The 14,594-nt window shown below is 41.2% G+C and overlaps 1 protein-coding gene across 1 annotated transcript in view; it reads right to left on the bottom strand.

Annotated features, from left to right (window-relative positions):
* Nucleotides 1–14,594, bottom strand: part of LOC138030626 (protein NLRC5-like) — a 33,961-nt gene that overhangs the window by 9,532 nt on the left and 9,835 nt on the right. Inside the window, exons 3-7 of the mRNA XM_068878512.1 lie at nt 13,405–14,046; nt 12,509–12,571; nt 12,211–12,273; nt 7,610–7,672; nt 1,428–1,490 (exon numbers count right to left, since the gene is read on the bottom strand). Of these exons, the coding sequence (XP_068734613.1) occupies nt 1,428–1,490; nt 7,610–7,672; nt 12,211–12,273; nt 12,509–12,571; nt 13,405–14,038 (886 nt within the window). The 5' untranslated portion in view covers nt 14,039–14,046. The remainder of the gene's footprint in view (nt 1–1,427; nt 1,491–7,609; nt 7,673–12,210; nt 12,274–12,508; nt 12,572–13,404; nt 14,047–14,594) is intronic.

Below are 14,594 nucleotides of genomic sequence, written 5' to 3'. Positions count from 1 at the left end.
GTTCTTCCTTTCTTGGTTGCATTGCCATATTTTGCCGATTCTTGTTCTAAGCCATTAAGCTGGCGTGTTTCAGTGAAATGAATCAAAATGTGAATGATCTCGTTTTCAGAGATGAAGTGGAATAAAGTACATCAGTAAAACTATTTTTTTTACCTTAAACTGACAAAGTTTTTTATGGTTTCTAATTTTAGCATGATTCCTATTCGCTGGGTATTGACAGTTAACTCTGAAATGGCTTTTTTCCTTTCCATTCACTCAATGAGGGTGTGCGGTTCAACAAAAATTCATTGCCAAACTGGTGAATTCCAAAGTGAATTTTACTCGAAAAACCAATATCACACTCATTGCTTTGTGATTGATGCGATAAAGCTTTTTAGCGTAAAATTTACCATGGAATTCATTAGTTAGGCAATGAATTTTTCTACAGAAGAGAGCAAAGAAAATGATTCAATTATTAAGGCAGCAATCGGAAACATTTTCAATAACCCTACAGGCAGTAAGATTAAATAACCAGGGATCACCGCTTTTAGGCGTGGCTAAATCTATACATTACAAGTTTTGCTCCCACCCAACTCGATTAGCTGTGCTATTTTTGGGTGGGGCTTGTACATGTATCAGTAAATTATTTTGTATTTCGTTCTAATATTATTTGCAATTGTGTAAGAATCAATAAAATGATTCAATAAAATGATTTAAATGGTAAGAATCAATAAAATGATTTAATTGGTTTCGACAGCTGATAGCAAACAACAGATCCACCCAATATTTTGTCTTCAACTGCTTATAACTCAAAACTGAATTCGATGAACCCCATTTTTTATTGGCTGAGAGAAACTAACAGTTTAAATTGGAAATCTTAGGAAAGCTAAAAACATTTCTCTGGAGGGCGCTTAAAGCTACAGTACCTTCACAACTGGAAAATTTAAGGTGGCTTTAATCCACTCCGAAGACCTTTGACTCTCGTCAATGGGGGACAGTTTTTTTTTTACTATGCTGTGTGCTAAAAGTTTTTTTTTTCCAGCCTCTTGATTACTTTCCAGCAATAAAAAAATGTAATAATCTCCTTTGTCTAATCTCCATGATTTCTTGAAGAAAAAAAAGGAAGCAATTTTTATGCAGCAAACATTTTAATTATGGCCATTCGCTATCATTCAATTATTCATCTCATTTTAGGTTTATTAATTCTGAACACTACCACTCAATAAACCCTATTATTACTCACATACTGTAGCTACGCAGCCTTGTAGGATCATAAACTAGTTACACTAGTGAAAGTTCTAGTTCTTCCGCGGTCAATATAAATCACAGCGTATGGGAATTGTTTAACCCTTTGACTCCCAAGCTAGCCTGGACTGGCCATACTCAATATTTGACTTGTCAATGAGGAACCCGTGGGAGTCAATGGGTTAAGACAATAATTAACATACCATTCAATTCTCCAATCATCTCCTTGATGCAGTCTTCATCAGACTTGCACTGCGTTAGCATTTCTGCATTAAAACCAAGAACAAAAGACCACAACATAATGAGTCAAAAATGAGAAAGACATGGGCTTTTTATTGGTTTATTTCACCTTAATACTGACCTTTTTCCTTATAAGAATGTCACAATATTTTACTTCATCTAACGCAAGGCTACAATGGATCAATGATGGATCAAAAATGGTGGCCAATTAAAAGGTGGAAGGGCTAACTACATCAAAAGTCCACTCATGACACCTTTAATCGTATCCCTCTGTTCGGACAGTTGATTGTCCTTTTTTGTATGCAAACTAGCTTCTTTTTTGGTCGAATTCTTTTTAATCAGGTTACACTACCTCATTAGTGAGCACAATCAGTTAAGTGTCTTAAGAGTTTTCTTGTTATCCCCAAGGGGCCAATGAGTACAAGTATATTAGGACCGAAAATTTTGTTAAATCGTTTTTCGTCCTGTTAAACTGAGTGCATGTTATGTAGCTGCTACACGAGTACTCCTTTTTCCTGTCTTCTTGCACACATTCGGTAAGCCTTGTCATTTGTTACCGGTAATATTGTCTTTTCGGTTTAAATTTTACGTAGTCAGACTCCGAACTCATATTACTGTATTTATTTCTTTCTCGTAGCGAACTTCGCATTGTTCCAGGTTTGTTGTTAATAGCAGAGGCGTGCATGCGCAGAGTTATTTCTTTTTGTTTCCGAACGTATTTGTCCTTCACATCGTTCACGAATGTAACAAGTAAAGTGAAAGTATGTATGACTTTAAAGTATAGCGAGGATCTCGCCGTTAGCGGTCTGTTAGGGCTTGGTCATGAAGGCATTTCTAAGCAAGATCTTTCCTACATGAAAAATTCTAGAAGTGGTGATCTGTCATGGTTAACGAGATTGTATAATGAAGTTGAGAGGTTGATGGGTGATTCTGGTCGAGTTGAGGAGGTTCTGCTAAAAAAAGGACTTAATTAATGGGGACATAGTTTTTCAGTGAGTGATTAACCCATTGACTCCCAGGGGTTCCCCATTGACGAGTAAAATCGTCTGGCGTTAGACAGAGTGAAATACTAAGTCTGGCGGGTTTCGGCCGGTTTGGATGTCGATGGGTTAACCCATTGGCTCCCAGGGGTTCCCCATTGACGAGTAAAATCGTCTGGCGTTAGGCAGAGTAAAATACTCTGGCGTTAGACAGAGTAAAATACTAAGTCTGGCCGGTTTCGGTCGGTTTGGGTATCGATGGGTTAACACCATTGAGGAGATTCATTTCTCTATGTTGGCACATCTTCCAGATCACAAAGAAAGAAAATCTTTTGAGGATTCATTTGCGGTTCAAGTTGAGAGGAGACAGAACTTTATGTCGAGAATATAATTTTTCAGTGATCGTGAAGCGTTTCGTGCTACATCCCCTGTAGAACCTGAGGATTCCATTAGTCAAGCGGCGTCACTGACTTCAAGAAAGGGTCGTTCGAATTCCAAGTTCTCAAAGTCGTCGAAGATTCTTGCGAGTATTAACAGTCACGCGTCAAGTACATCTATTGCGTGACTTCGAGAAGTTAAGGAACGCCGTCAATTAGCTCAAGCAACAGCAGCAACAGCAAAGCTGCAGCAACTGAACCTGACTCAAGAATACGAGCAAATGCGAGCTCAGCTGGAAAATGAAGCACAGAGACTTAAGTTAATTCATGAGTTCAAATTGGCAACCGGGAGCGAGAAGGTAAGGTCTGCCTCAGTCTTCGATCCTGTAGCGCTTGATTCTCCTCTAGGGAGTCTGGAAGGTACTCGCCACAGGCCTGGGGGCCCAGAAGGGTTTCCTAGGTCCGGCCCTGCTACGACGCCAAGTGCTATGTGAGCCGGGAAGGCACGCTATTCTTCTCCCGTTGAATCAGTAGTCACAAAGAGTCATAGCTTGAACCCATTGGCTGCTGAATGGACTAGCACGTTATCAACATCGCCTATCAATAGCGCTCTTCCACCTTCTCACGCAGGCCAAACTAAAGTAAGTTGGAAGATCTGGTCAGGACCTTATCGTCAACCTTAGATGTAGGTTTCAATATTCCTAGAGCTGAGATATTAACATTCAATGGAGACCTATTGGAGTATTGCCAGTTTATTCATAATTTCGACGTTAACATTGCCAATTTGATTAATGATCGGCGAAAACGTTTGGCGTATCACATCCAGTATTGTAAAGGTGAAGCAAAACAAGTTATTGATAACTGTTGCATGTACAAGTCAGAACGTGGTTATAAGAAAAATAGGGAGATCTTGTATCATCAATTTGGAAGACCTCACATTGTTGCTTAAGCCCATGTAAACCAACTAACCAAGGGCCAGATGATATTGCAAGTAACATGTTTGGTCAGCGCTTGAGTGTGAACAGTTCGAGAGACAGAAGCAGTAGTAGACCTCAACAGAGAAATAGGAATGACACTCCACGTCGAGGTACAACCCTGGCTGTGAGAAGTGTTAGTGCTCTAGAGAGTCCTCACGAGGGTTCACACGAGATAAGGGATACTGTAGTTGACCCTCCGCGTGATGGTTCACATCGTGATTCGAGTAGGATCACACACAGAGATATAACCACAGATAAATGTACCAGCCTTGGACCTCGTGATGTCTCGTACAGCTACCCTCCTCCTGAAGTCTGTACTTCCAGTCCTCAGTGGCCTTGAAGTCACATTTCTTGAAGCTCTGCAGCCTTTAGAGCAAATTCGTATCAGGAACGCCTTGATCTCTTGTTCCAAAAGCATATTTGCAGAAACTGTTCGGTACCCGGTCATTATGCAAAGGGCGTGCAGCGGTAAGACTGTGTGAAATGTCCAGTTGCATAAGGAAACATCACACCCAACGGCATCCCCGGATGGGGCGCGTGGTAATAACGATGTTGACCATAGAGTAGTTTCACACCAAGCGTCGTTTACGGCATCAAACAGCATCATTGGGGCCGGCAGGAAATGGGTCTGCCTTCGAGTTCGCGTTCAAGGTTTATGTAACGGTCGGGTCATTGAGACATACGCATTGTTGGATGACGGTGCGGACGTGTTGTTGTGTGATCATCGATTATTGGAGAAGCTTGGTTTGAATGGGATAAGCCGGCAGTTCACTCTTACTACCCTTAGTAACACTGAAGAACAAAGTGGGTTGGAGGTTCGAAGGTCTGCAGCTTAGATGGTGTAAAGGATCTCTGCCTGCCTCTGCCTGCCTGTCAGTTGAAGGAATTCCCTTGTCAGAGGAGAGCATTCCAGTACCTGATAATTTTAAGGCGATGGCCCCATCTGCAAGATTTGAGTTTTCCCCAGATTGATGATCAAACAGTAATGCTTTTGATTGGCGGATATTGTCCCAAGGCATTTTGAGAGGTAGACGAGAGAAACGGGGCAAGTGATGAACCGTATGCAGTTAAGTTCCCGTTAGGATGGACCCTATTGGGCCCATTGGTTCCCCGAATCCTCACGAAGAATTTCACGTGAACTTTGTGTGCTCCCGGGATGACGACGACTTGCTTCAGTCGGAAGTGAAGAGGTTCTGGTTGACTGACTTCAGTGAACGTTTGGCTGCATCTGAGGTGTGCATGTCATTAGAAGACAAATGAGCCTTGAATATTATGAATGAGACGGTTACAAAAACAGATGGTCATTATCAGGTCGGGTTGCCTTGGAGAAATCGACTGCTATCGATCCCGAACAACCGTGGTTTCGCAGAGTCGAGGCTATGTTCGCTGAAGAGAGAACTTTTAAAGGAAGAAGAAGTTCATGGGAAGTACAACGCTACTATGAACGAATATTTGTCCAAGGGTCACGCAGTAAACATTCCTCAACGGGACCTGTCTGTTGAAGGTACCTCCTGCATCATCCAGTTGTCCACGCCAGGAAAGCAGACAAGGTTCGTGTTGTTTTTGATTGTGCCACCAAATACATGGGTACGTCACTGAATGACCAGTTGATGCAAGGAACTGACCTGAACGATAACTTGATCGGTGTTTTGATGCGATTCCGAGAAGAGCAGTTTGCTGTAATCGCTGACATAGAGTCCATGTTTCATCAGGCCAGAGTTGCTCCAGTCTGGCCCAATGGTTAGGGCGCTTGCCTTGAGATCCGGAGATCCCGGGTTCAAGACCCGCTCTGACCACTCTTTGAATTTGTTCCTGGTAGTCCCTGGTTCAACTTCCCAGCTGTCCTTGTAAATAGCCAACTGGTTTGCCTGTTGTTGTTGTGTTCTGTTGTTTCGTTGGTTGTGTTTCATTGACCCTGAAAAGCCCCTATGGCGAGCGGTCAGTTAAGTATGTATTGTATTGTATTGTATCCACGTGACTGTGACGCTTTGCGCTTCCTTTCACAGCCGAATGGAGAACTGCACAGCACCCCAGCAGAGTGCAAGATGATAGTCCACGTTTTTGGAGCTACATCATCTCCAAGTTGTGCCTGTCTTGTCTCTTGAGAACAGCAGAAGACAACAAGGATGCTTTTCCCAGCGAGATCGTGTATACCGGTAAAAGGAATTTCTACTTGGATGACTGTTTAAAAGTCCGTCAGAACGCGTCACGACACGTGGCTACTTTTGAAGATGTTGACTTAGCTGTTATCACTGGGTGGATTCAGCGTAACGAAATGGATGGGAAATAACGGAGAAGTACTGCCAAGCATCCCTCCAAATCAACAAGTAAATTCCATTGTTAACTTGGACCTTGACGAGATGCCCACGGAGCATGCTCTAGGAGTACAGTGAAACGGAGAGACCGACAAGTTCACTTTGAAGTCATTGCAGAGGAAAGACCACCAACCCACCGAGGAATATTGTCAGTCACAAGCTCAGGTTATGACCCCTTTGGGTTCTTGGTGCCGTTCACAGCGAAGTTGATTCTGCAGGCGCTATACAGGAAGGAGATTGGTTGGGATGAAGAGGTAGAAAGTCAAGCTCTGAGCCACTGGAAAGATTTGCTAGCTGCTTTACCTAAAATTTTGGGAGGTTGCAGTAAGAAGATTTTACAAACCTGACTTATTTGGTGAGGTCAGTCAAACTTAAGTGCACCATTTCTCTGATGCATCCCAGTACGCCTACGGAACAGCCTCCTATTTACGCATGGTTGATACGGATTGCAACATTCATTGTTCACTTGTCATTGGAAAGTCTCGTCAGGCGCCCTTAAAGGCGATCACAATCCCTCGCTTGGAGCTGTCGGCAGCAGTGGTATCTGTGAAGCTAGATAATATGACCCAGAGAGAGCTCGATCTGCCCATCGAAGAGAGCATCTTTTGGGGTGATTAAACAATTTCTCTTTCAGCCCTTTGTAGGTCATCTACCAAGAGCTCTCCCATAATTGGCCCTAAGTGATTTTCAACATCATGATGTCACACTTTGCAGAGTAGAAAATGCTTGTTCTTCAACAACCACGCAACTCCTCTCTTGAGCTTATTCCAGGAAGAATAGCGCTCTTTGAATTCATGATATTGTTGTGTGACATGGCGTACGTCTGAACTTCATGCTTTACCCCTGGGTGATCATCTGGTATGTTCGGTACTGTGACAAGGGAGGGCCAACATTCATCTGATTTCCACAAAAACTCAGGGCCAAGCAACCAACGCTTATTACGGATTAACTGTTCTGCAGTTAGACCGAAAATTTTGTTAAATCATTTTTACGTCCTGTTAAACTGAGTGCATGTTATGTACCTACATGAGCACTCCTTTTTCCTGTCTTCTTGCACACATTTGGTAAGCCTTGTCATTTGTTAAATATTGTCGTTTTGGTTTAAGTTTTATGTAGCTAAACTCCTAACTCATATTACGGTATTTCTTTCTTTCTCGTAGCGAACCTCGCATTGCTCCCGGTTTGTTGTTAATAGCAGAGACGTGTGTTTGGAATAAACCAGAGTTGTTTCTTTCTCTTTCTGAGTGTATTTGTCATTCACACCCTCCCAAATGAAACTGATAGATTTTATTCTAACGCCAGAGAACTGTACTGGTCAATGGGGGAAGAGGGGGGGGGGGGGGGGGCAGCTCTAGGGGTGGAAGGGTTTAAAATAGGTATTACATAATTGCAAGCCTTTTTGCCTTCTAAAAAATCACGATATAGTATTATACAACCAGTCCCAAAAAAGTCCAGAGCTGATATTCCGTAGAGCCATTTGTTTCATTGTCACACACCTTCCATATTTTCAAGCTTCTCCTTGGTGTTGCCTTCATCAGACTTCAACTTCATTACCATATCTTTTGTAAAAAAATGAAAAATCACGAAGTTTTCAGACAAACAAGCAAATTACTAACAGTCTCTAAATTCAATAAAATTAATGTTCTTATAAATCTAACCTACAAAAGCTCAATTCTACATATAAATGTGGCTTTATGCATATAATAAACATAAATTTCGGAAGAGACTGTTACAGTCTCTGTCTGGTGAGTCTGTTACTGAGAGACAGGCCTAGCTCAGTCAGTCAATGTGCGGCCTTCTGACATGGTCACCAGCTAGATCCCCGTCTCATTCGATCGATGTCTTTGTCGACATTCCTCTGATCAGTGTAGCATTGACAGAGAAGGGGGATAAAATATGCGCACTGAGGGCCACAAGTTTATCAGTAGCTCTAGTTCACTGTCATGTGTTACCCTCTTAAAATAAAGTCCTCTTTTTGACTGGCAGCAATATTTACTGCAGTACATTTCAGTCCACGATCGCAACACAATGGACACATAAGCCACATATACATGTACTTTATGTCAAAAAACACGAAGTTTCTACGTTTTGTACTAAGTTGAAATGTCCACTACCAAGTTGAGCGTGAATTTACAACAAGTAAGGGTTGAGAGTCAGGGTGCTGCACGTTACCATCAATTTCTTGGCCTATGTGCAGCAGTTTTGACAAGTACCAACAATCATCGACAAAATGGCCTTAACGTAGCAGGTGATGTGGTGAAATTTTAGACACTTCTCTCCACTGGGGTTGACTTTTATGTACCAGCAATGGCCGCACGACAACCTGGGCCGAAGTCAAAAGAAGAAGCAATGGGGGAGGGGAAGAGGAAAAGGAGCCAGAAACTGCCTGCTTTTTTCGATACTCCTGTTCGCCAGGGGACAGGGATAACATCGTTCTGGATTGGCTGATGATGTGTCAAAAAAAAATCTGCCTGTCAGTCAAAATTTATTGCTTAGGTGAAAGCCTAAAGACATAAACAGAGCCGACCATCTGCTTTCCAAAAAAATTGGAAACTTCTTTGCGGGAGCTTGACGGCGGAGATTTTCTGGTGCCAGCGAAATGTGTTCTGCATTAGTGATCACAACTTTGAGAAGTATCATCGATGACCAGATTAAAGAAGCTGAAGGATTAGGGCTCACGAAAACTTCGTTAGCCGTTGCCATCAACAAAGCTGAAGAATGTTACGGTTTTCAAAGCGTATCCCGACAAGTGAAGCTTTCACAGTGGTGTAAAGCTCGCCATGTTTTTTTCTGGCTTCAGCATAAAATCTCTTCAGTACATATGCATTCGCTAACTTGTCCTTCGCATCGATGACACGAGTCACTCTTCGTCTACCTTTCTTTCCTTGAGATACTCTCGAAATACGTTGAGTGCAACTTTTGTTCATTTCTTAGTATTCTCACTGTTCTTTCGATCAGCTAAAGATGTCGAATCATTCTCTGACAGCTTGGGGACCCGATCTGCCATTTTCTCACAAGAGCGTGATGTCAACTGCGCAGGAGCAAAATATTATTTGCAGCAAAACACTTATTTGTAGGCAGTTTTTTGCAGGTCACGTGGTGGGCTTTCGGCCAATGAAAAAGGAGGACAAAATACAACGAATGATAATTATTATTATTGCTGCCTATGTAATATAGAAAAAAATAGGCGATATATTTTTAGTATTGTCTTTCTTAATCACAAACTAATCTCCGGCCACGTGCGTGACCATGGGCGAAATTACACCCAAGGGCTTGAAACATAATGAAAAAAGAAAGCGTTTTATCCAGATGTCTCAAAATTTGATGGCATGGGTTCATCGTGAATCGATTAACCCAATAAGCTACCAAATTATAGCCTGGAAACTCCAGTAGATGATATACAATGGCCCTCACAGTTTGTGAAATAATGGCTGCCTCGCGAAAGTGCCTTTGTCTGGTGTGTTTGCAAACTTTCTCGCATTTTAACGGACTGCTTGAAATGATTTTTCACGGCAAAACCTCTGCTAAAGGATGGGAAAATTTTCAGGGAAAGAATTTCAAGCATTTTTGGAACGGCAGCTAGAAAAGAACGTCGAGAAATTGATGTTAGTGTTGAGTATAAATATTGAGATGGTTGCATATATTTACTAAGAGTACAATTAATTAGCCTTTATACAACACAGCGAAGAGTGGTTTTTTTGTTTTTAATCCAATATCAACACTAACTTCGCGCGAGAATGGGACACAAGCTTTCCCAAGGGGTGTGCAGTCGCTACAATATTTCCGTTACGCGCAGCCATTTCAGCACATGTTTTTCAAATGGCACGTACAAAGCCGCGAGTGTCTTTTTCGCGTTAAAAATAAGGCAAGATGGTCAAGTTAAACTCTCATGAACGAAAATTTCATAATTTAGACTTAGAAATTCCGAAAGTTTGGTTATAAAACGAGTTTGAACATCTTTTCATGTTTTCTGCTCACCCGAAGACCGAAGCGTAATTGATTATAGCGGAGCTCAGGCTCGTGAAGCCCGCAAGCTTAGCACCATGGGTAAGATTTTTTGGGAAATCTATCCATGCGAGAAATTTTGGTTATGACGTCAGGTACGTCCGCCCGTCCGCCCGTACAGATTAGGGACCTTTAGCAAAGCCACCTTTTAGGAAGGCGACGGGGCCCGGAAGTGAAGTTTTATTTCCGTTTGACGTCGTAGGTTTTGCGCGAAGTCGTCTAGGCTCGGCGCCGACCTCAAATGCCTTGTTTTGGCGGTGTGCATAAAACGTGACTAAATTTAAGTCTTTTATCCGCTTATACTCGTCCGATTTTGGCCTTTTAGTTTTTGTACCTTGTAGAAAATTCAAGAGAATACCTTCTCGTGATTTATTTGAATCGCTTTTGGCATAAAACGCATTTTAATCATCGTATTTCTAAAGGACAGCTGTACACTCAGATTGAAAATAGGCGGCATCTGACGATCAAATGCAACAATTCAAGTAAGGTAACTTGATCAAGGTTTTAGCTGTTTTGAATCTTCATTCTTATCAAAATTATGTTTCACTCTAGGCCGATGGAGTGGAGCGACGAACATGACGTGCTTTTTCTGAGAGAAATGTTAACCAGGAATGTGTTTGGAGCAAAGAAAGGATGTCTCGCTCGTGGACTGACTTGGTGGATCTTAGCAGCACACACAGTCCCCCTAAACCACCGTAAATGCTTCTCTTTCTGCAACGGAACACACCAGGAATCTGTAAAGCATCTGCAAGGCTTTTCAACTCGAGATTCGACCTTGCAGTCAGCTGAATTCATGTTTTCTTCATCGAAAACATCGTACGATTGATAGCTAAATATGGATTTTTGAGCGATAACAATCGTATAATGGATCAAATTCTTCGTCAGAAATGTGGTTTTCTGCATCGCTTTGCAAAAGTATCTCCTGACAAGTGTTAAATTTGTTCATTTTCGCGGACAAAATTTCAAAAATTTCACTGCGAAAACCCTCGGTGCTAAAGGTCCCTAATGTTGGGGTGGGGAGGCAGGAGAGTCTCTGGGGACGCGTCACCTCGACCTGCTTACAGAATATAGTAGCTGTAAAGTAAAAACTCGGCAGGATGAAAGACAAGGAATCAAGCTATCTTTGTGGCGCGAAAAATAAACGTTGAACAAAAAGTGGCCGAGATCTGGGCCCCATACGGTATGCCTCGCTGCCTCACTTATTTTGTAAAACTCACTAAAAAACGAAGAAGGCATTAAAACGTTTGGAATTCCGTGTTGACAGAGATTCTTACATATTTCAATCATCACATTTATTGGCTTTTTGTGTGAAATGGATGTCCAGTCGTGACCTGCGTTGTTTGACTGTGAAATTGCAGTTGAGTAAGCGAATTTACTATGCTTTAGGTTGACTTTTAAATTAGTACGATTTTTGCTGCTGTTCTAAACTGATGAGAGACGGAGTAAAGATTGACAGTCAAACAGAAAATGTTGTGAAAGAAATTACTGTGCATGTAATTTCAGTTTTAGTTGTTGGTTAAGATTGTTGGTTATTGTTTGCAAGGCTTTTTTGTTTACTGCTGTCAGCTCAGAGGTGTTTGATCTGTTTGTACTATGTGCAAAAGCATAATTATTTCCATGTACAGTATATTGCTTTCTAGGGTTAGAAATGGGAGCTCCGCTTTTAGGTTTGGCTTAATCTATATATTGGGAACAATAATCACCTTTGTCATAGAGAAATGACAGGTGTTGACACATACAGTTAAAAGAATGATAAGAAAAAAAATGCGGTTTCTTTTTTTCAAGCAAAATTTGGTGGAAACATTGGTTATCTCAAAGAAAAAAAAATCGTTTTCAAATTGTTGTACCAAAACATGTAATTTTGAATTTTTCTCTATTTTTCCTCAAAGATTTAGAAAGGCTCTTGCGCATTTTTGTGCTTATGGTTATTTTTCTGAAAAGCCCTTGGCTTTTATGCTGAAATTTTTTTAATGGCAATTTTATTTTATTTTATAACCTTTAAAACGAGATATAGTAAATATAAGTCCAGAAAAGTTTGATTTATTAGTTTCATGGGTCTTTGAGGATCCATGAGTTAGAAAGAGTAACACACCTTCCACATGTCCAACCTTGTCCTTGGTTGTCTCTTCATCCGACTTCCACTGCTTTAGCATTTCTGGATTATAAAAAAGCAACCCAATGAGTCAGTAATTTACGGTTTTCCTTGAATTGGTACACCTTAACTCATTGACCCTCATAGCTTTTTCCCTGTCTAACGCCAGACTCCTATAACTGCAAGTTTTTTCCATCCGTGTGTATCATCAATGTATTACACTGTATACTTTTTAAAGTCATGTTAACTAGGCATTGGCTGATATTCTATAAAGCCAATTGTCTGAGTACAAACACACCTTCCATGTTTTCAAGCTTCTCCTTGGTGCTGCCTTCATCGGACTTCCATTTCTTTACCATATCTTTCGTAAAAAAATGAGAAATTTTTTTTTATTTAGACAAACAGGCTAATTGTTGTAGGTGTCCGAGTTCGTAATGTTCTGGAACGTAATCTACAAATTCTGAATGTGGCTTTACGAACCATAGCAGTCCCTACATAAAAGAAACAAGGGTTTTCAAGGGACAATCTGTGACGTTTCTTCACAACTTCTCAGAACGTACATGATAATAACGTGGAGAAGTAACAAATTACAGTGTCCGCATCTCATTCTTGTGCAAATCCTTGACACATTGGTTTAGTCATGAACACACCTTCTACCTACAAATAGACCTTCCCATCCCAGACCATATGATGTTTTCCAGAAAATTTCCTTTAGTCTTCTGGTAAGCCATGCGTACATATGCACATGCATAAGATGACATTTGAAAGAAACGGGTCCCCAGAGTGACATCATGCGGTCTGAAATGGGAAGCTAAAACGGTCTATTCCCCTACTTTAGTAATTCTTTGCAAAAGACGTTAAGCTCAGCCTATTTTGAAATCCTCTCCTCTGTGGGATTTAATTTGAGCCAATTTAGCTTAACCCCTTTCACAGCTTTCAAGTGCAATGAATTGTTTATTCTTTCAAGGAATGAAGTTCCATGTCTCCTAAGACACGAAAAAAGAAAAGGTTTGTTTTTGGTACATTTTCGGTTCTAGCAGAAATAATTATAATAAGTGAAAAGTTTCTGTAGTTTTCTCCATCTGATTTTTTGGCAGGCAGAATTCTCGGAAAGCTGAGCAAACCTCAGTTTTTGGCACGACACACAAAACACCCTTAGTTCACTAATGGCATACTCCTTTGAGTCCAGCATACCTTTTAGCTCATCAAGCTTCTCCTTGGTGTTATCATCACCCTTTTTCCACTGCTTTAGTAATTCTCGATAGTGCTCCTCAAAATCAGGATCCATGCACTCAGTCTTCAGTCGGCTGATTTCACTGGCATAGGTTGTTCCAGATCCAAGGGCAAGCAGTGCATTACTTATATCCTGCCATAACATATTGAATGTTGCATCATCAACAGAAGCTTGGCTTACATGAGCATAAACTTGGTTTCTGTAATACTTGATCCTCACTATGTTTGCCTCAGGACTGTTATCGCCAGGGAGAGGAAGCTTGTCCCAACTTCCAGTACTGACAGGGGGAGTGAAACTGCATATATTTCTCAGCAGTACCATTAGAAGTGTAATGTCAAAGCTGGTTGATGACACAGATGAAGAAATAGTTGGATACAGCTTTCCCCACTGTGTGGGATTCAAAATTCTTTTCTTTCTCAGTGACTGCAATGTAGGGTGAGCTGATGACAAAATTCTGTGAAGAGTAGCTGGAGGATGAATTCTGTCAAAGGCATCCCGAAGGGCGTGGGATCCTACATCCACTAAAAGACGGCACAGACGGGCATAGTTTGTGTTCTCTCTTGTTGTGAGAAAGACTGCTGGACCAGATGCCATAACCCAAGCTGTTGACGACATAAACGTGCAAAATGCTGTAACTGTGCGTAACCAACGTAGTATAGCAACTGTAGACTGAGTGAAAATGGGAGGGCATTGACCATCTTGTACAAGATGGAAAGCAAAAGGGATGTTTGCCTGTTTAAGAAAAGTCAACCAAAGGTACACGTACAGCCTACGCATTACTTAACAAGGGGCCGGTATTTCTGTGTGCTGGAAAGAACTACCACAACAAACGCAACCAAAACCACAAAAAAATAAACATAAAAATAAAAAAAAACAGCGCAAAACCTTTAATACCGAATATAACACATCCTACTTTTCAAAATCCTTCTCAAATGGTTACATTGGTTTAGTGTGTAACATAAGACTTTTAAACAAGATTAACTTGACCATTGTGTTTTTATTGCTATGGGCCCTGAAGTTGAAAAAAAGGGTCAAATGAGCCTTCACTGGGTTAGAGGTAAAAAACAGGTTGTTTTAACTTGAAGTGAAAACAGCATTGTCCAAAGCTGGGATAAAGGAGTAGTACTGGGGTAGCACCTACAGAATCCAG

This window comes from Montipora capricornis, chromosome 13 (assembly GCF_036669925.1).
Source record: "Montipora capricornis isolate CH-2021 chromosome 13, ASM3666992v2, whole genome shotgun sequence".
Classification (NCBI taxonomy): Eukaryota; Metazoa; Cnidaria; class Anthozoa; order Scleractinia; family Acroporidae; genus Montipora; species Montipora capricornis.
Note: the sequence above shows the minus strand (reverse complement) of the source record. Positions and strands in the feature narration are given on the sequence as shown.